Source organism: Procambarus clarkii, chromosome 78, assembly GCF_040958095.1.
Source record: "Procambarus clarkii isolate CNS0578487 chromosome 78, FALCON_Pclarkii_2.0, whole genome shotgun sequence".
NCBI classification, from domain to species: Eukaryota; Metazoa; Arthropoda; class Malacostraca; order Decapoda; family Cambaridae; genus Procambarus; species Procambarus clarkii.
The window spans coordinates 21,446,794-21,470,182 of record NC_091227.1 but is presented as its reverse complement, the minus strand read 5'-3'; the positions used below and the strand labels follow the sequence as shown (position 1 = coordinate 21,470,182).

The 23,389-nt window shown below is 39.5% G+C and overlaps 1 protein-coding gene across 1 annotated transcript; it reads left to right on the top strand.

Annotated features, from left to right (window-relative positions):
* Window positions 1-1,578: 1,578 nt before the first annotated feature.
* On the top strand, window positions 1,579-20,336 carry LOC123745997 (collagen alpha-1(I) chain-like). Its single transcript, XM_069314387.1, has 9 exons — window positions 1,579-1,676; window positions 4,114-4,228; window positions 6,859-6,985; window positions 8,026-8,316; window positions 9,661-10,754; window positions 12,867-13,016; window positions 14,953-15,079; window positions 16,125-16,400; window positions 18,691-20,336. Exons 1-9 carry the CDS (start codon window positions 1,579-1,581, stop codon window positions 19,737-19,739), a joined length of 3,327 nt encoding a protein of 1,108 aa, XP_069170488.1. The 3' UTR covers window positions 19,740-20,336.
* Window positions 20,337-23,389: the final 3,053 nt, after the last annotated feature.

Here is a 23,389-nt window from a genome sequence, read left to right as displayed (position 1 = left end):
ATTAATTTGAACTATAAGACACAAAAATTACAATCTGATTTCATTTTTCGGCATTACAGTATTGTATATACTTTTAAATTGATCACCTAGATTAAACACATAACATAAAATATACTAAATTCCCCTCTAATGCATTGTGTGTGCTCTTCTCTTGCGACTAAGGGTTCCCTTCTTCCAGCCACAGCGGTACCCCCTTAAATACAAAATGCAAACAAAATCCTTTTCTAATAACATTATTTCATTCACTGGGACTACCGGAGCCGCGACCGCCAGAGCGGTAGTCGGTGACTATAACCACAAAGCTATTAAACACCTGCAATAAAGGAGAATCTCAAGCACATACAACTGGTACCCAATTGAGACTTTAGGCCTCCCCTGGGGTGCATATCGAGTTCATCTATTTGTGACTGAAGGCTCAAGATCTTGAACATTGCCATTGCAATTTAAGCTAAAACAACCTATTCCAGCATGCAATTCCAGTCAATTCCAGTAAGATACATACCTATTTGTGTCTGAAGGCTCTATCTCATGCACTCCGCCATGCTAGTTAATTCCAGACAGTTACAGATAGCCATTTCAACTCACTCAGGATCATTCCAGCGTGACTATCGATGATTTCTGTGTTGCTTGTTAAGATTTTTCTGGTGATGGTCTGGTTGTGAGGGGAGATTATATGTTCCTTGATGGAGCCCTGTTGTTTGTGCACTTCCACTTTCCACTCCACTCCAACTCCACTTTGTTAGGTTATGTCCAGACCAAGTGAAATGGCCCGGAAAGTGGAGCGGGAGATCCTATTGGACGACATAATCGACCTCGAGACGCAAAAGAAGGTTACCACTAAAGACACCTTGCAAGCGGCACTTATTGCAGAAGGAGGAAAGATTCGAGGTGACTACAGAAGCACCATACTGTCCCCCGAGCTCAAAGAGGCAGCTAAGAGTCTTCGTGAGAATAAGAAGATAGTAGTCAGGAGAGGTGATAATATACGTTATTCTTAAAAGAGACGAATATCTGGCAAAAATTAACCTCATACTCTCTGATCAAACTAAATTCCAAAAGGGTAACGAAGGACACTACAGCCGAATTGAAAACGAAGGTAAACAGATTGATCTGTGAACACCAAAAAACACGGACTCCACCTGCCAAAGGTTATTTGGGAATACAAACCTAGTTATTCGTATGGGAATGTCAAGACCCACAAGCCTGGAAACCCACTTCGGCCAATCATCAGCCAGATACCCACACCCACATACAGACTGGCTAAGCGACTTAAATGCTTGCTGAATCCTTATGTAGCTTGTGCTTTCAGCCTGAAGTCTCCAAAGGAATTCGTTGACTTACTGCAAGGAGCACGGGCCATAGGGATAAGAGCCTCTTTGGATGGAGAGTCACTGTTTACCAACGTACCTGTGGATGAAACCATCGGGATGATAATGGACAGAATGTATTATGATCTGGCTTGTACTCCTCTTGACATACAAGAAAACATACTAAGAAAGTTACTCCAAGCCTGCACTAAAGAGGCACCCTTCTTAAGTCCAAATGGGCATATGAATAAGCAAGTCGATGGGGGTCGCCATGGGTTCTCCCCTAGGTGACCTGTTTGCGAACTTCTACATGGGCACCATTGAACAGGTCTTAGTTGACATGGACTTGAAACCTGCCATATACTGCAGGTATGTTGACGACATTTTTACACAAGTACCTGATGTCCGACGTCTGAAGGAGCTAAAGGAGGCATTCGAGCGGAATTCTGTGTTGAGTTTCACTTACGAGATGGAGAAGGATGGGAAGCTGCCCTTTCTGGATGTAACAGTCACGGAAAGGGGCGGAGGCTTCCACACTGCAGTCTACACTAAGGAAACAAACATAGGAATGTGCCTCAATGTCAATAGTGACTGCCCAGACTCATACAAGAGGAGTGTTGTCAATGTTTACATCGACCGTGCTCTCAGCCACAGCTCAGGATGTAAGCAAGTAGACGAGGAACTCTGTAGGGTAAGGCAGGTCCTAGTCAACAACGGCTTCTCTAATAGTTTTGTTGAAGACATCATAAAAAAGAAAGGTAAAACGCTATGCAATCTCTGAAGAGTCAACTAATACAACACATGAACCCTCCTATTAGACTATTTTACAGGAACTTCTTCTCGACAGCTCATAAAACGGAGGAAAGGGTCCTGAAAGATATTGTTGATAGGAACGTTATCCCTAAAGACAAAAAACAGAAAATACTATTGACGATTTACTATAAAACCAAAAAAACGGCCAATCTACTCGTGAAAAACTCTCCAGACACAAAGCAGAATGCCTTGAAAGAGATCAACGTCGTCTATACCTTCAAATGCCCTCTTGGGGACTGTAAGCCCCAAAGAACTCAGTATATAGGCAAGACAAAAATGTCTCTTTCCAGGCGATTAACAATGCATAAGAAACAGGGCTCCATAAACGAACACATAATCTCCTCTCACAACCAGACCATCACCAGAGAAGTCTTAACAGACAACACAAAAATCATTGATAGATACAACGATAGCAGGCGGCTCGACATCTGCGAGGCACTACACATCAAAAAGTCAACACCAGCAATCAACAGCCAATTAATGCACAACTATATTCTACCCACTTCAAGACTCCGAACCAATATAGAAGCATCAAGAGGAAGTATGGGCCAATAGGCCCTCGGCAGTTACTTCCACTCTATGCTCTCATATCCAACTAATACTCATTGTTTCGTGTTCTGTCTTCCATTTGTCACAAATTTGTTCATCTCATCCAAAACTGTTGCACCATATCACCTCACCCAAGTGCGAGTATATGTAAGACGGATAAGCTGTTTAGTGAAACTAACTCTGTTTAGTAACTCTGTTTTAGTAAAGTAAAACTCTGTTTAGTGTTTTCAGGTTACAGTTGTGTGTGTGTATATATATATATATATATATATATATATATATATATATATATATATATATATATATATATATATATATATATATATATATATATATATATATATATATATGGGGGTAAAAGTGCTGCAAGCTTTTTGAAGGAGTTGGGGTCTAAGCTAATCGAAACAACTAGAGACCCTAGAGCTGCCAGTTTTCTTTTTCAGCGCCTTAGTGTGGCAATCCAGAGAGGAAATGCTCACTGCATCCATGGTTCCTGCCCGCCATCTGAGGAGCTGGAGGAGCTGTTCAACTTGTGACAAGCAGCCTTGTACCCTGCATGTAATCAATATTGTAACTTTTTCTGTGTAATGACATTTTCAAATAAAGTTAGATAAATATACACACATACCAAATGAATAGGGGTGGTAGGAGAACAAAATATCAAAGAGTTCAGTGAGGATCCACAAGGTCTTCTCTGAGTACTCTTTATTTTCTTCTCCGAGGCTATGGGTCCCTACACTTGCACCAGAGGTGGTACCCCTATATATATATATATATATATATATATATATATATATATATATATATATATATATATATATATATATATATATATATATATATACCTAATAGCCAGAACGCACTTCTCAGCCTACTATGCAAGGCCCGATTTGCCTAATAAGCCAAGTTTTCCTGAATTAATATATTTTCTCTATTTTTTTTTCTTATGAAATGATAAAGCTAGCCATTTCATTATGTATGAGGTCAATTTTTTTTTATTAGAGTTAAAATTAACATAGATATATGACCGAACCTAACCAACCCTACCTAACCTAACCTAACCTATCTCTGTAGGTTAGGTTAGGTTAGGTAGCCAAAAAAGTTAGGTTAGGTTAGGTTAGGTAGGTTAGGTAGTCGAAAAACAATTCATGAAAACTTGGCTTATTAGGCAAATCGGACCTTGCATAGTAGGCTGAGAAGTGCGTTCTGGCTACTAGGTACGACATATACATATATACATATATATATATATATATATATATATATATATATATATATATATATATATATATATATATATATATATATTTATATATTATACTTTCTGGTCTGTCATTTATGTTAAGTTGCACCTTGGCATAAACCATCATTAGATGCGTGGTGTTTGATCATAGGTGAAACACCTGCAGGTTTGTAGTCCATGAATACGTTTGTATTTCAACAGGACTATAAAAGACCAACCCAAACACCAGAGCAACACACTTGCCTCCTGGATCAGGACGATGAATGTGGTAGTAAGAGCGCTGCTGCTGCTGGTGGTGGTGTCGTCACAAGTTCAGGTTAGTCCACAAACATTTTGAAGTACCAACAAACGATATTAGGATTCGGTCCGTTAGTGTACAGACTTGTTGATGTACAAGAGAATGTATCAAGAAACTGTAGATTAACATATTTCTTACTTCGTTCATATACTCATGACTAACTTTCATATTTCATATTCAAGTATTCTGGAAGCAATATCCTTATTATTAATAATAAAACTTAGTTTCAAACTTTTAAATCGATTCAGTTGAAGAAAAGATTATCTTGTATTTGAACTAGTTGACTCACATCAGCAAGTTATTCTTAACTTCTCCCGTCACTCTTCATGATAAATCCAAACATCAGTAAAATTTTCCGATCAAGTTATATTGGAAAGAAAATTTAAATAATTGTTTTTCAATTTTCATGAGGATTTAATCAAATCTGAACCGACCCCAATTTTCCTACTGAGATTCATCTAAAAATCAAAAACATTTTCCCATTTATCAAAAAGCGGTACTAAACACCGACTAGACCTGGTGACTGTTTTATGGCGTTATAAACATCTGATTATTTACAGATATTTGTCGAACAAAAGATATTGGGAAGGATTAGTGATGATATCTTGTGACGGGGGTAGTTGTATGAATACTCGTTTGACGGATTGGTGTATGAATAGTCGGTAACGGGGTAGTTGTATGAATACTCCCGTGACGGGGTGGTTGTATGAATACTCTGGTAACGGGGTGGTTGTATCAATACTCCCGTGATGGGGTAGTTGTATGAATACTCCCATGATTGGCTAATTGTATAAACATTTACCAATTTATCCCGCCTGTTCTAACACACATTGTCCCGATATACAAGAAAGGAGATAGACAGGAGGCACTGAACTACAGGCCAGTATCCCCAACTTGCATACCAAGCAAGTTGATGGAGAAGATTGTGCGGAAAAAGCAGGTGGAACATCTGGAGCGAAGGAACTTTGTGACACAACATCAACATGCCTTCAAGGATGGCAAGTCATGCCTCACAGGATTAATTGAATTCTACGATCAGGCAACAAAAATCAGGCAAGAAAGATAGGATGTTCAGACTATATTTTTGGATTGCCAAAAAGCCTTTGACACAGTACCACACAGGAGGCAAGTGCAAAAGTTGGAGATGCAGGCAGGAGTAAATAGGAAACTGCTCCATTGGATAAGGGAGAACCAAAGAAACAGAAGCCAGCGAGTCACTGTGACGGGTAAGGCCTCAGATTAGCGAGAAGTCACTAGTGGAGTCCAGCAGGGTTCAGTCCTTGGACCTATACTGTTTCTGATATATATGTAATGATCTCCCAGAGGGTACAGAATCGTTCCTCTCATTGTTTGCTGATGATGCAAAAATTATGTGGAGGATTAAGACGGAGGAAGATAGTATGAGGCTACAAGATGACCTAGACAAACTGAGTAAATAGTCCAACAAATGGCTACTAAAGTTCAACCCGAGTAAACGTAAGGTAATGAAGCTAAGCAGTGGAAACAGGCCAGACACAGGATACCGAATGGTAGATGAAGTCCTTCATGAAACGGACCGAGAAAACGATCTAAAAGTTGACATCACACCAAACTTATCTCCTGAAGCCCAGATCAAAAGACTAACATCTGCGGCGAATGCAAGGCTGCCTAATATCAGAACTGCCTTCAGGAACCTGTGCAAGGAATCATTCAGAACCCTTGTATACCACATATGTAAGACCAATCCTGGAGTATGCGACCCCAGCATGGAGTCCGTATCGTGTCAAGCACCAAACGAAACTGCAAAAAGTTCAGAGGTATGCCTCTAGACTAATTCCATATCTAAGAGGCATGAGTTACGAGGAAAGGCTGCGTGAAATGCACCTCACGACACTGGACGACAGGGGAGGAAGTGGAGACTTGATCAATACCTACAAAATTCTCAGAGGAATTGACAAGGATGATAAACATAAACTGTTTAACACGGGTGGTACGCGAACAAGGGGACACAGATGGAAACTGAATACCAAAATGAGCCACAGGGACGTTAGAAAGAACTTTTTCAGTGTCTTGTGAAATGCATTAGGCAGTAATGTGGTGGAGGCAGTCTCCATACACAGTTTTAAATGTAGATATGATAGAGCCCAGTAGGCTCAGGAATATGTACACCAATTGATGGACAGTTGAGAGGCGGGACCAAAGAGCCAGAGCTCAAACCCCGCAAGTATAACTAGGTGAATACATTGTAACCCTCTTCGTTAAAAGCACTGACGAAGACTCGGATAATAATAAGGTACTTTCGTGTTGAACTTCTTGCCCGTCAACCACGGGAGAGTAACCACAAGATCTGACTGAATAGCTGACTACAAACATACTTCAAGACAAAAATACACTGTCTATACAATGTAGTTGTATGAAAATATAACAACTGTCGTATTTTCATAGAACCTCAGTACCTCAAGAGGTATCTTTGAGGTAGGAGTACCTACCTCTAGTCACAAGTAACAACATAACAAGGGATCACTGAAACTGACACCACGAAAGATTACTAAAGTAAAAATAGGAATGCGGTAAAAAATATGATAATTGTGTATCCAGAAAATAAATGTTTATTATGAAGAAATTTATCATGATAAAACGTAAAATGTTAACAATAGTTTTCTGTGCAGGGCGGAAAGAGGGACTGTGAGGCGGCTGGCGGGAGATGTGTTCCCGCCAAAGCCTGTGACGTCACCTCTTCTCAACATGGCTGCCAGGGGCAAGATAAAGTCTGCTGCATTAACACTCCATCAGGCGGTGAGGCTTTACCATTCACTTCTGAGTTTTTACTTTAAATATTTCTGAACAGGCTGACGATTCATGTAAGAATATCTGGCATATCTTGTGTTTAAGTCGTATATTTATACCTCCCGAAGTTCCTGTACTCTGTCACACTTGCTCTTGAAGCCGTGGATGGTGGCAGTTTCACTACCACCTCTCGTTCAAGTTCCTTCCATTTGTATATCACTATTACTGAATACCAGTATTTCCTTCCATATTTCTGGTCCTACTGTTTCCAACTTCCAACTGTTTCCACACTTTCTGTTGTCCCTCACTTGGAAATATGACTCTGTCCACTTTGACTACTCCCCTTAACATATTGTTCGTTGTGATTACAGTAGATACCAATGTCGTTTGATTTAATTTTCTTAGCTTCCCTCGTGGCCCTTTTGTTATATCTGGTACATGTCTAGTGGCCTATCTACTAAGAAAAACTTCTAGTTATTAAGTAAGGGTTCCATGCTGGAGCTGCATATTCTAGAACTGGCCTACCATACGCCCAGTACTGAAACCTAAAGGATTTCTTGCTTGCGTTCTTGAACGCCATCCCCATGTTTGTTCGTTTTGAGTATGTTAATATTTGCCTTTAAGGCTAGTGTTTTGTCCAATCCCAAGTACGTCTAATTTTTAAATTCCTGTAACTGGCACCCTCGTTGACTCTACTTCTGGTCTCTTCTCCCATCTCACAAACCTCAGATCTTCCCAATTGTGTTTAATCAAACCTCAGTAAAGCATTTAACACCCAATTCTTGTAGTGGTCCTAACACCGAACCCTGCGGGTAACCCGCTTGTTACCTCCCTCCATCCTAACATAACAACTCCATCATAACAACCCAGCGGGTAAACCGCTTGTTCCCTCCCTCTACTCTGACACTTCCTCCATCATAACCTTCATTTTTTGTTTGCAAGTAACTATGTAATATGGGCCAGTACCTTCTCAGATGCATATTAGTGTGAATGAGTAGATTGTATTGCACGTGTCTATTTTAATCATACTATGCTCACATATTTAACAGAGAACAAGAACGTAAAGATAAATAGAACCTCCGGAGAAAAAAAGATTGAGAGGAAACGGAAGCCACTCAAAAGAAATAAGAACAAGAGAATTAGCAAGAAAGCATACCAGCTGAAGGAGTCCAAAGATAAAGTGAGGAAGCTGAGAGCTGGTCGCCATGACACCAGAGATGAAGGTGACGACAAATACGGAGGAGGCAACACTTGCGAGGATACGGGCGGACGGTGTCACCCCAAGAAATACAAGTGTAAGAAGATTAAAGCCAAGGGATGCGCAAGAGGAGAAAAATGCTGTAAGTACTCGTGAGCTGGTGTGTGTGTGTGTGTGTGTTTACTAGTTGTGTTTTGCGGGGGTTGAGCTTTGCTCTTTCGGCCCGCCTCTCAACTGTCAATCAACTGTTTACTAACTACTTATTTTTTTTTTCCCCCACACACCACACACACACCCCAGGAAGCAGCCCGTGACAGCTGACTAACTCCCAGGTACCTATTTACTGCTAGGTAACAGGGGCACTTAGGGTGAAAGAAACTGCCCATTTGTTTCTGCCTCTTGCGGGAATCGAACCCGCGCCACAGAATTACGAGTCCTGCGCGCTATCCACCAGGCTACGAGGCCCCTGTGTGTGTATAACCGGATGCTCTCCGATCAGTGATGATTTCAAACACTAATAATAATTCATGCAGTAAATATTACATGACAACGCTGCCGAGAACTCATTTACTAGGATTATTAACCAATGATCTCTTGTGTTTGTTTATTTAATTATATACTTTCAGAAGTGATCTTTAACTCCTGGACTTCGCCATTTATTCGCCTGTCGTCTTTGGCAATAGATCAGACCTCTCTTGCTATATATTATTTACAAAAAAATAAAATATAATCACAAAAACACTGATCCAAGTATGCAGAAAAACTGCATGTGAAAAAGAGAAAATGCTTATATTAAATAAATATATATATATATATATATATATATATATATATATATATATATATATATATATATATATATATATATATATATATGTATATATATATATATATATATATATATATATATATATATATATAAATATATATAATATATATAATATATATATATATATATATTACATATATAATATATATATATATATATATATATATATATATAATATATATATATATATATATATATATATATATTATATATATTATATATATATATTATATATATATTATATATATATTATATATATATTATATATATATTATATATATATACATATATATATATATATATATATATATATATATATATATATATTTATATATATATATATATATATATATATATATATATATATATATATATATATATATATATATATATATATATATATATATATAAAACACCTCTGATCAAACTGTAGGGACACATAGCCCCGAAGGACTTTGAATGTGAATTTTAAGAGGAAATAAAGGATATTAAGAGGAAATGTTTCCTAATGCCTTCAACCAATATCCTTCAGAAACCTCCCTGCATTCTCTCCCCATGGACCAAGGGTCTCTGATTCTATTGGAACAACGTTGCCATCCTTTTATAATATGAATTGTGCACTGAAGGCGAATTGACTTATGCATATTTTACTTACAGGTGAAGGAACGAATGGCGGACCAGCGCACCATGGTGGACCAGCGCACCATGGAGGACCAGCACACCATGGTGGACCAGCACACCATGGTGGTATGGTGGGTCCCCCTGGTCACCCAGGTCGCCCTGGAGATGATGGAAAACCAGGTCCTCCAGGTCCTGCAGGTCCTGTAGGTCCTGTAGGTCCCCAAGGTCCTCCCGCAAAAGACGGAGTGCCTGGCACAAACGGTATTAACGGTATAGATGGAGTTCCTGGCATAAACGGTACTCAAGGCAAGGATGGCTCTCCTGGAGTGGCCGGTCCTCCAGGCAAAGATGGCGCTCCTGGTATGGTCGGTCCTCCAGGCATGAACGGTTCACAAGGTCAGAATGGCATTCCGGGCAAGGACGGTGCTAATGGCACAAACGGTGCACCCGGTATGGACGGTGCTCCAGGCTTGCCCGGTCATCCAGGCAGGAGGGGAGATCCGGGCACCAACGGTATTCCAGGTACTAATGGTTCTAACGGCAAAGACGGTGTTCCAGGTACTAATGGCGTTAATGGAACTAACGGCAAAGACGGTGCTACAGGAGCTCAAGGGTTCCAAGGTCTCCCAGGTCTTCCAGGTCCTCCAGGAGTCAATGGCATTAACGGTGCTAACGGAGCACCAGGTTTTAATGGTACTAATGGTCTACCAGGTTCTCAAGGCCCTCCAGGATCTATAGGTGCATCAGGACCTCCTGGACCAGCAGGATCTGCAGGACCACCAGGAGCCACAGGGTCTCAGGGAGCTGTAGGTCCTGTAGGCCCAGCAGGACCTGCAGGAGCAAATGGAACGAATGGTGCACCTGGACCGCCAGGAGCACAAGGAGCTACTGGAGTTCCAGGACCATCAGGAGCTTCTGGAGCTACTGGAGCCCAAGGAGCAACTGGTGCTATAGGTCCAAGTGGACCTCAAGGAGTAAGTGGGCCTCCAGGTCCTTCAGGGCCTCCAGGAGCTACTGGTGGTACTGGACCACCTGGGCCCCCAGGACCTTCTGGTCCCCCAGGTTCAAACAGTCCTCCCGGAAAATCAGGAGAAGGAGGAGGAGGAGGAGGAGGAGGAGGAGGAGGAGTAGTAGTAGTACCTGCGAAGTAAAAGTTGTCCTTCAAACTGCAAACCGAAATTTTGCAGCTAAGGTGCCTGAAATGTTGGAAAAAGTGGAACTGTAATGCCAATTAGGTAAATTGATTCCGTATATCGATGAACACCTGCAGCGAGGACAACTGAGAAGGTTCATTGATCAATTCCTACAGTCAGGCCTACAGGTGTAGAGGTGAATGGCTCCACAACCTGTAACTCGTTACTAAGCAATGAGAACCAACGCACTGCATGCTGTATACTACAGTTGAGTTCTCTATATTTTATTTGATGGTTTTTGTTGTCTGTTCCACAGGTAATTTATTTCAAAGTTGTTATTATATTTGCTTTACCTTCATTTGAATAAAATTTGCATATCAGTAATGTATATTTTTTCCTTACATTATTTTTAAAAGATTTTACTAACATGTACAAGCATAGAGAAATCTCATAGCAACAAGCAGAGACATATAGTAGTATATGGTGAGCTATATTTGCGAAAGATCACCATACCTAATAGTCAGAATCGGACAAGTGAGCCTTGGAAGCATGGATTGTTTTGCCTTGTGCCCAGAGCCTCAGTGCAGAAATCAGTGTATACCTAATGGAATTACAATATTTTATTAATGAGTTTAGTTACATATTGAGGCTTAATTCCTTCATCATTTAGAAAGGTCTTGGAACATCTTGGTTAATTGTGTTTGCTATATCATATACACAAGCTGGCAAACCTTGTTATAAATTGAACACGTATTTTAATATATAATACTTATTTTTAAAGTAAACTCGCTATTAGTTATGATATATAAGTATCGTTCTTAATAATAAGACTTATTCTACTGAATCTCCTTGGGAAAGTCTTAAAAAATGACAGCTGTTGTCGGCCTCTCGCCTCCGGGTGGACCTGGCTAAAGAAGCACGGGGCTCATCACTCGTCTCATAGCTCGCAAGCAGTCATGATGGAAGAGACTGTTAGAGAAGTCTGTCAAACAGTAGAGCAGAGCTTCGACGTACAACTGTCTCTCGGGACGGGAGTAGACATCTTGCGGAGTTGAAGTGGATGGTGTAGTGGCAGGACAGGTGGGTCCCGACCTCAGCTCCTGGGTGACGTCATCTTACGGCGTTTACTTATTGTCACATAACTACTTGCCGAAACACCTTCCGTGTATACCCTCGTGCAGCTGACTTAGGGCCGATGGTGCAAGCGTGCATCCTGTTGGTGAGTCAACAGCACTCTGAAGGGAGACCTTGCCTTTGGTAACGTGATCACCTCGTTACACTTCCGGTTACATCAGATGACGTAGCCATAGATGTGAAGACGGGACTGATAAGTACTGCAACTGGCATACTTCTTCGCGAGCCTCTCTCCATTCACTTCCGGTTTGCCTGCACTCTTGACGACGCGGCTGCTGGACGTTGATGACATTGAGGCAGCTGACCCACGATGATTTTAATTGTTGACAACTGGCAACTGCTCCGTGTTGACAGCATTTTGGACCAGGACAACCTCGTTAATGACAGGTGTCAGCCGGGTGACTGGATCTGCAGAAGCCCTATTTGTATTGGCCCATATTTCTTGATGCTTCTATATTGGAGCGGAGTCTTGAAGTGGGTAGAATATAGTTGTGCATTAATTGGCTGTTGATTGCGGGTGTTGACTTCTTGATGTGTAGTGCCTCGCAGACGTCAAGCCGCCTGCTATCGCTGTATCTATCGATGATTTCTGTGTTGTTTGCTAAGATTTCTCTGGTGATGGTTTGGTTGTGGGAAGGTTGTGGGAATTTTGGAGAATTGATTTTTGAATTACCATCAACAGTGAAAAGAAACGTAAGAAAGATCGAGAAAATTCGTGTTAGAATTATTAATCTTACTTTTTCGGTCATATTTAATAATATATGTCTACAGGAAAGACTGCTACCAAAATATACTAATATATATATATATATATACATATATATATATATATATATATATATATATATATATATATATATATATATATATATATATATATATTATACTTTCCGGTCTGTCATTTAGGTTAAGTGGCACGTTGGCATAAACCCTCATTAGATAAGTGGTGATGGATAGTAGGTGAAACACCTGCAGGTTTCAACTCCACGGCGACGTTTGCATTCCAACAGGACTATAAAAGACCAACCCAAACACCAGAGCAACACACTTGCCTCCTGGGTCAGGATGATGAAGGTGGTAGTAAGAGCGCTGCTGCTGCTGGTGGTGGTGTCGTCACAAGTTCAGGTTAGTTCACAAACATTTTGAAGTACCAACAAACGATATTATGCTTCGGTCCGTTAGTGTACAAACTTGTTGATGTACAACAGAATGTATCAAGAAACTGTAGCTTAAGATATTTCTTACTTCGTTCATATACTCATGACTAACTTTCATATTTTATATTCAAGTATTCTGGAAGCAATATCCTTATTAGTAATAATAAAATTTAGTTTCAAACTTTTAAATCGATTCAGTTGAAGGAAAGATTATCTTGTATTTGAACTAGTTGACTCACATCAGCAAGTTATTCTTAACTTCTCCCATCACTCTTCATAATAAACCCAAATATCAGTCAAATTTTCTGATAAAGTTAAATTTGAAAGAAAAATTAAATAATTGTTTTTCTATTTTCATGAGGATTTAATAAAATTTGAGCCGACCCCAATTTTCCTACTGAGATTCATCTAAAAATAAAATACGTTTTCACATTTATCAAGAAACGGTACTAAACACCGACTAGACCTGGTGTCGTCCACAGACCTATACTGTTTCTGATATATGTAAATGATCTCCTAGAGGGTACAGAAACGTTCCTCTCATTGTTTGCTGATGATGCAAAAATTATAAGGAGGATTAAGACGGAGGAAGATAGTATGAGACTACAAGATGACCTAGACGAACTGAATAAATGGTCCAACAAATGGCTACTAAAGTTCAACCCGAGTAAACGTAAGGTAATAAAGCTAGGCAGTGGAAACAGGAGGCCAGACACAGGATACCGAATGGGAGATGAAATCATTCATGAAACGGACCGAGAAAAAGATCTAAAAGTTGACATCACACCAAACTTATCTCCTGAAACCCACATCAAAAGAGTAACATCTGAGGCGTTCGCAAGGCTGGCTAACATCAGAACTTCCTTCAGGAACCTTTGCAAGGAATTATTCAGAACCTTGTATACCACATATGTAAGACCAATCCTGGAGTATGCGGCCCCAGCATGGAGTCCGTACCTTGTCAAGCACAAGACGAAACTGCAAAAAGTTCAGAGGTATGCCACTAGGCTAATCCCAGATCTAAGAGGCATGAGTTACGAAGAAAGGCTGCGTGAAATGTACCTCACGACACTGGAAGACAGAGGAGTAAATGGAGACATGATCAAGACCTACAAAATTCTCAGAGGAATTGACAAGGAAGATAAACATAAACTGTTTAACACGGGTGGTACGCGAATAAGGGGACACAGATGGAAACTGAGTACCCAAATGAACCACAGGGACGTAGGAAGGAACTTTTTCAGTGTCACGAGTAGTTAACAGATGGAATACATTAGGCAATTATGTGGTGGAGGCAGTCTCCATGCACAGTTTTACATGTAGATATGACAGAGCCCAGTAGGCTCAGGAATCTGTACACCAGTTGACAGTTGAGAGGCGAGACCAAAGAGCCAGAGCGCAACCCCCACAAGCATAATTAGGTGAGTGCAACTAGGTACATTGTAACATTGTACATTGTAACCTCTTCGTTAAAAGCAATATCGAAGACACGCATACTAATACAGTACTTGGTATTGAACTTTTTGCCCGTCAACCACGGGAGGGTTACCACAAGATCTGACTGCCTTCTCAGTAAGCATACATTGGTACAAACATAGTTTAAGACAAAAATACACTGTTTATACAGTGTTGTTGTATGAAAACAATGACAGTTGTATGAAAATAAAACAACTGTCGTATTTTCATAGAAAATGAGAGGTGTCTAGAAGTAGGGGGTACCTACCCCTAGACACGAGTAACAACATAACAAGAGATCACAGAAATTGACACCACGAGAGATTATTAAAGTAAAAATAGGGATGCAGCAAAAAAATATGATAATTGTGTCTCCAGAAAAAAAATGTTTATTATGGAGAAATTTATCAAGATAAAATGTAAAATGTTAACAATAGTTATCTGTGCAGGGCGGCAAGAGGGACTGTGAGGCGGCTGGCGGGAGATGTGTTCCCGCCAAAGCCTGTGACGTCACCTCTTCTCAACATGGCTGCCGGGGGCAAGATGAAGTCTGCTGCATTAACACTCCATCACGCGGTGAGGCTTTACCATTCACTTCTGAGTTTTTACTTTAAATATTTCTGAACAGGTTGACGTTTCATGTAAGAATATCTGGCATATCATGTGTTTAAGTCGTATATTTATACCTCCCGAAGTTCCAGTACTCTGTCACACTTGCTCTTGAAGCCGTGGATGGTGGCAGTTTTACCACCACCTCTCGTTCAAGTCCATTCCATTTGTATATCACTCTTACTGAATACCAGTATTTCCTTCCATATTTCTGGCCCTACTGTTTCCAACTTCCAACAGTTTCCACTCTTTCTGTTGTCCCTCACTTAGAAAAATGACTGTCTCTGTCCACTTTGACTACTCCCCTTAACATATTGTACGTTGTGATTACAGTAGATACCAATGTCGTTTGATTTAATTTTCTTAGCTTCCCTCGTGGCCCTTTTGTTATATCTGGTACATGTTTAGTAGCTATCTGCTAAGAAAAACATATAGTTATTAAGTAAGAGGTTCCATGCTGGAGCTGCATATTCTAGAACTCGCCTACCATATGCCTAGTATTGAAACCTAAAGGATTACTTACTTGCGTTCTTGAAACCATCCTTATGTTTGTTCGTTTTGAGTATGTTAATATTTGGCTTTAAGGCTATTGTTTTGTCCAATCCCAAGTACGTCCATTTTTTTAATTCCTGTAACTAGCACCTTCGTTGACTGTACTTCTGGTCTCTTCTCCCATCTCACAAACCTCAGATCATCCCAATTGTGTTTAATTAAACCTCAGTAAACCATCTAACACCCAATTCATGTAGTGGTTCTAACACCGAACCCTGCGGGTAAACCGCTTGGTACCTCCCTCCACCCTGACATAACAACTCCATCATAACAACCCAGCGGGTAAACCGCTTGTTCCCTCCCTCTACTCTGACACTTCCTCCGTCATAACCTTCATTTTTTGTTTACAAGTAACTATGTAATATGGGCCAGTACCTTCTCAGATGCATATTAGTGTGAATGAGTAGATTGTATTGCACGTGTCTATTTTAATCATACTATGCTCATATGTATTTAACAGAGAACAAGAACGTAAAGATAAATAGAACCTCCGGAGAAAAAAAGGATGAAAGGAAACGGAAGCCACTCAAAAGAAATAAGAACAAGAGAATTAGCAAGAAAGCATACCAGCTGAAGGAGTCCAAAGATAAAGTGAGGAAGCTGAGAGCTGGTCGCCAGGACACCAGAGGCGGATATGTAGGCAACACTTGCGAGGATACGGGCGGACAGTGTCACCCCAAGAAATACAAGTGTAAGAAGATTAAAGCCAAGGGATGCGCAAGAGGAGAAAAATGCTGTAAGTACTCGTGAGCAGATGTGTGTGTGTGTGTGTATAACCGGATGCTCTCCGATCAGAGATGATTTCAAACACTAATAATAATTAATGCAGTAAATATTACATGACAAAGCTGCCGAGAACTCATTTACTAGGATTATTAACCAATGATCTCTTGTGTTTGTTTATTTAATTATATACTTTCAGAAGTGATCTTTAACTCCTGGACTTCGCCATTTATTCGCCTGTCGTCTTTAGCAATAGATAAGATCTCTCTTGCTATATATTATTTACAAAGAAATAAAATATATATATAAATATATTTTTTTTATTATATTTTTATTATTTGTATTTATTATATTTTTTATTATTTAAATATATATATATATATATATATATATATATATATATATATATATATATATATATATATATATATATATATATATATATATATATATATATATATATATGCAACAATAATCACAAAAACACTGATCCAAGTATGCAGAAAAACCGCATGTGAAAAAAGAGAGAATGCTTATATTAAATAAATAAATAAATATATATACATATATATATATATTATATATATATATATATATATATATATATATATAGTGATATATATATATATATATATATATATATATATATATATATATATATATATATATATATATATATATATATATATATGTATCACTAAGAACTCTTTGACCCGGCCAGGATTCGAACCCATGCCGTCCAGGATCACCCCTAAACGTACACAGTACCGTGACCACCGCACCAATGATCGTCATATATATATATATATATATATATATATATATATATATATATATATATATATATATATATATATATATATATATATATATATATATATATATATATGGGGGGATACATAAGGGATAAACATAGGGGCTGCAGAAGGCTTATTGGCCCATACGAGGCATCTCCTATCTAAACACAAAGATTAATCCAGTGTAATTGGCCTGTTATGTTGGACATTGTCTTCTGTGTTGGCATCGATATGTTCTTGTCTTGTCCTTACTCTCATGGTGGGTAGAGTAAATAGTTCCGTGATTTGGGTGTTCATGGTAGGTCGCTCTATTCTTATGTGAATTGCCTCAAGAATTTGTAATCTTCTTGAATCTTGGGTTTTGTCTATTATGCAAGTATTCTTGTTCAACATTTCTCTTGTTAGAGTAATGTCATGGGCTTGTCTCATGTGATTCCTAGGGGCACCAGATTGAAGATGGCATGTCAAACGCCTCGTCAGCTTGGTCGACGTCATACCTATGTACTTACATTGAAGGTTACATCCTTCGTGGGGGCAAGTGTACATGTATACAACGCTTGACTGCTGTAGAGGGTTCTCCGTCGGCTTCGGGCTGTTTTTGATAAGGAGTTCGGAAGTCTTCTTGGTTTTGTAGAATATTATCAGGTTTATGTTTTGGTTAGGAGTAGTGCTTTTTACTCCTTTACGGATTATTTCTTTCATTATTCTTTCCTCTTTTATATGTTCACTGTGCATGGTTGATTTGTAATATAATTTTATTGGGGGTGTTGTGGTTTCTGTTCTAGGTTCTGAATTATACCAACGGTCCAAGTGTCTTCTTATAGCAGCGTTTATTTCCGCGTTGCTATATCCGTTGTTCACCAATACCTGAGTTACTCTTTCAAACTCTCTACTCACGTTGCTCCATTCAGAGCAGTGGGTAAGCGCTCGACGAATATAAGCATTGAGAACACTGGCTTTGTATCTTTGGGGGCACTCACTTCTACCGTTCAGGCATAATCCTATGTTGGTGGGCTTGGTATATACGTTGGTGGTTAAAGAGGTTCCTGTTTTTGTTATTAGTACATCCAAGAATGGCAGACTGTTATGTTTGTCCCCCCATGTTTTCACCTTCATTGTATTATCACCTGACCTAATGCGGGTATAAAATCAACTAATATATATATATATATATATATATATATATATATATATATATATATATATATATATATATATATATATATATATATATATATATATATATATATATATATATATAACACCTCTGATCAAACTGTAGGAACACATAGCCCCGGAGGACTTTGAATGTGAATGTTAAGAGGAAATAAAGGATATTAAGAGGAAATGTTTTCTAATGCCTTCAACCAATACCTTTCAGAAACCTCCCTGCATTCTCTCCCCATGGACCAAGAGTCATTGATCCTATTGGAACAACGTTGCCATCCTTTTATAATATGAATTGTGCACTGAAGGCGAAATGACTTATGCATATTTTACTTACAGGTGAAGGAACGCATGGTGGACCAGCACACCATGGTGGACCAGCACACCATGGTGGACCAGCACACCATGGTGGTATGGTCGGTCCCCCTGGTCACCCAGGTCGCCCTGGAGCTAATGGAAAACCAGGTCATCCAGGACCTGTAGGTCCTGTAGGTCCTGTAGGTCCGGCAGGTCCCCAAGGTCCTCCCGCAAAAGACGGAGTGCCCGGCACAAACGGTACTAACGGTATAAATGGTGTTCCTGGCATAAATGGTACTCAAGGCAAGGATGGCTCTCCTGGAGTGGCCGGTCCTCCAGGCAAAGATGGCGCTCCTGGTATGGTCGGTCCTCCAGGCATGAACGGTTCAGCAGGTCAGAATGGCATTCCGGGCAAGGACGGTGCTAATGGCACAAACGGTGCACCCGGTATGGACGGTGCTCCAGGGTTACCCGGTAATCCAGGCAGGAGGGGAGATCCAGGCACCAACGGTATTCCAGGTACTAATGGTTCTAACGGCAAAGACGGTGTTCCAGGTACTAATGGCGTTAATGGAACTAACGGCAAAGACGGTGCTACAGGAGCTCAAGGGTTCCAAGGTCTCCCAGGTCTTCCAGGTCCTCCAGGAGTCAATGGCATTAACGGTGCTAACGGAGCACCAGGTTTTAATGGTACTAATGGTCTACCAGGTTCTCAAGGTCCTCCAGGATCTATAGGTGCATCAGGACTTCCTGGACCAGCAGGATCTGCAGGACCACCAGGAGCCACAGGGTCTCAGGGAGCTGTAGGTCCTGTAGGCCCAGCAGGACCTGCAGGAGTAAATGGAACAAATGGTGCACCTGGACCGCCAGGAGCAGACGGAGCTACTGGACTTCCAGGACCATCAGGAGCTTCTGGAGCAACAGGAGCTCAAGGAGCAACTGGTGCTGTAGGTCCAAGTGGACCGCAAGGAGTAAGTGGGCCTCCAGGTCCTTCAGGGCCTCCAGGAGCTACTGGTGGTACTGGACCACCTGGGCCCCCAGGACCTTCTGGTCCCCCAGGTTCATCAAATCCTCCCGGAAACTCTGGATGAAGAGGAGGAGCAGTAGGTAAGAAGTAAATGTTGTCCTTCAAACTGCAAACCGAAGTTTTGCAGCTAAGGTGACAACTGTTGGAAAAAGTGGAACTGTAATACCCATTAGGTCAATTGATTTCGTATATGGATGAACACCTGCAGCCAGGACAACTGAGAAGGTACATGGATCAACTCCCACAGTCAGGCCTACAGGTGTAGAGGTGAATGGCTCCACAACCTGTAACTCGTTATTAAGCAATGAGAACAAATGCACTGCATTCTGTATACTACAGTTGAGTTCTCTATATTTTATTTGATGGTTTTTGTTGTCTGTTCCACAGGAAATTTATTTCAAAGTTGTTATTATAGTTGCTTCACCAGCTGACTCATATAGAAGTGAACGTATCTCTTCATCAAAATTAGTCCCAGTTATTGCGTACTTGGGTTATGTTTCCAGTTTTTGCATTAGTTATCTGTCAGCAATTATTGTATTAGCTGAGTTATCAACTGCTTTGTTTGCTGAAGAAAATGTACCCAAATGTTCTTATTTATACAATTTATTATGTACAGTGATATCGAAACTATAAAAATTGCTTCTTTCTGTGGAACTTTATGATTGGGTTGTAATATATTTATTTGAATAAAATTTGCATATCAGTAATGTATATTTTTCCCCTACATTATTTTTTTTTAAATTTTACTAACATGTACAAGCATAGACAACACTCATAAAAGCAACAAGCATAGACATATTGTAGTATATGGTGAGCTTTATTTACGAAAGATCACCATACCTAATAGTCAGAATCACACAAGTGAGCCTTGGAAGCATGGATTGTTTTGCCTTGTGTCCAGAGCCTCAGTGCAGAAGTCAGTGTATACCTAATGAAGTTACAATATTTTATTTATGAGTTTAGTTACATATTGAGGCTTAATTCTTTCATTATTTAGAAAGGTCTTGGAACATCTTGGTTAATTGTGTTTGCTATATCATATACACAAGCTGGCAAACCTTGTTATAAATTGAACACGTATTTTAATATATAATACTTATTTTTAAAGTAAACTGTGACTGGACCGGCTGCAATAGGTTGTACAATCAGACCTGGGAAAGTCATACAACAAACAACTGGCGGAAGCATGATTATACTCTGGGTTTTAAAAGGCTGGAAACCTCAGAGTAAGGTAAAGTCTGCTACGTGGATCAGGCACAATTACTAAATCCACACCATTGCCTCTATAGGAATTGATGAACTCTACTAACCTGACTAAGGAAGTTAATTAACCTCTACTGCACAGCTCAAGATCTTGTTACCATAGAGGGAAACAAGACTGAACTTGACTACTGATGAGAGTTGACAGGTCATTCTCTGCATCTGACTCAATACTTTAACTATATAGTAGTTAGCTCAGCTGGGTCAGGAATCAGAATTGCTGATTCTTGTTCTAGTTCCTTCCTAGTGTGATAATGTTTTAATTAGTTAATATGTATCGTTCTTTCAACTTGGTCCTCAAACACACCTTTTATAACAAAATTAACAGGACCTGCTCTCTTAATAACTATAAGAGTACCGCCATCTAGGTGCAAATTTTCTACTCTGGCGGGTGCCGCTTCATTTACTCTCAACACGAGGCCGTCCTCTTTTAATGCGAGAAGTCGTACTTTCCTCTCATAGTACTAAGCATAACGATCTCATGCTGTGTTGGAAACTTCAGCTGCCTCTCAAAGTATTTTTCATCCTAAAGATGACCTCTGAAGGATAATCCTCTCCATACACAACATTATGTAAGTTAAACAGACCAGATGGGAAGTAACAGGAATGTCCGGTGAACAGCAGGAGTTGGGTGTTAATTGATTGATGTATAGCAATATTCAAAACTAGCTGCACATAGGCTAGTTGTTCATCCCAAGTGGTGGCAACATTCTCTGCAAGAATTGCAAGCATATTTATTACTGAACGATTGGTTCGTCTCGTCATTCCGTTCGTCTGAGGATTGAGAGAGAGAGTCTATCGATTATTTCTGTGTTGCTTGTTAAGTTTTCTCTGGTAATGGTCTGGTTGTGAGAGGAGATTACAGGTTCCTCGATGGAGCCCTGTTGTTTGTGCATTGTTAATCGCCTAGAAAGAGACGTTGTTGTCATGCCTATATACTGAGATCTTCGGGGCTGACAGTCCCCAAGTGGACATTTAAAAGGCATAGACTACGTTGGTTTCTTTCAACGCGTTCTGTTTGGTGTCCGGAGAGTTTCTCATAAGGAATATATAATCTCCTCTCACAACCAGACCATCGCCTGAGAAATCTTAACAAGCAACACAGAAATCATTGATAGATACAACGATAGCAGGAGACTCGACATCAGCGAGACACTACACATCAAAGTCAACACCAGCAATCAACTGCCAATTAACAATTGCTGGTGTTTACTTTTTGATGTGTAGAGCCTCGCAGATGTCGAGCCGCCTGCTATCGCTGTACCTATCGATGATTTCTGTGTTGTTTGTTAAGACTTCTCTGGTGATGGTCTGGTTGTGAGAGGAGATTATATGTTCCTTTATGGAACTCTGTTGTTTATGTATTTTTAATCGCCTGGAAAGAGACGTTGTTGTCTTGCCTATATACTCAGTTCTTTGGGGCTTACAGTCCCCAAGTGGGCAATTGAAAGTATAGACGACGTTGGCTTCTTTCAAGGCATTCTGCTTTGTGTTTGGAGATTTTTTCATGAAAAAATGAAAAAATTCTTTTTTTCTTATGGAAAACTCGAGGGGAAAAAAAGGAGGCACTACACATCAAAAAGTCAACACCAGCAATCAACAGCCAATTAATGCACAACTATATTCTACCCACTTCAAGACTCCACACCAATATAGAAGCATCAGGAGGAAGTATGGGCCAATAGGCCCTCTGCAGTCACTTCCATTCTTATGCTCTCATATTAAATGAATACCTACAGTTTCGTGTTCTGTCTTGTATTTGTCACAAGTTTGTTCGCCCCATCCATAACTGTTGCAACATATCACCTCATCCAAATGCGAGAATAAGTATCACGGATTAGCTGACTCTGTTTAGTGTTTTCAAGTTACAGTTGTATGTGTGAACTAAAGTCTTTGAAAATGTAATAAGTTATTACGAAACGCGTTCAAGCTTTGCGTCAGACTAGATATATAAATGAATTTTGGAGAATTGATTTTTTAATTACCATTGCCAGAAAAAAAAACAGGAAATATTGAGAAAATTCGTGTTTGAATTATTAATCTCACTTTTTTGGTCATATTTAACAACATATGTTTACAAGAAAGAATGATACCAAAGTATACTAAAACATATACACACATATATATATATATATATATATATATATATATATATATATATATATATATATATATATATATATATATATATATATATATATATATATATGTCGTACCTAGTAGCCAGAACGCACTTCTCATCCTACTATAGAAGGCCCAATTTGCCTAATAAGCCAAGTTTTCATGAATTAATGGTTTTTCGTCTACCAAACCTAACCTAACGTTTTCGGCTACCTAACCTAACCTAACCTATAAAGATAGGTTAGGTTAGGTTAGGTAGGGTTGGTTAGGTTAGGTCATATATCTACGTTAATTTTAACTCCAATAAAAAAAAATTGACCTCATACATAATGA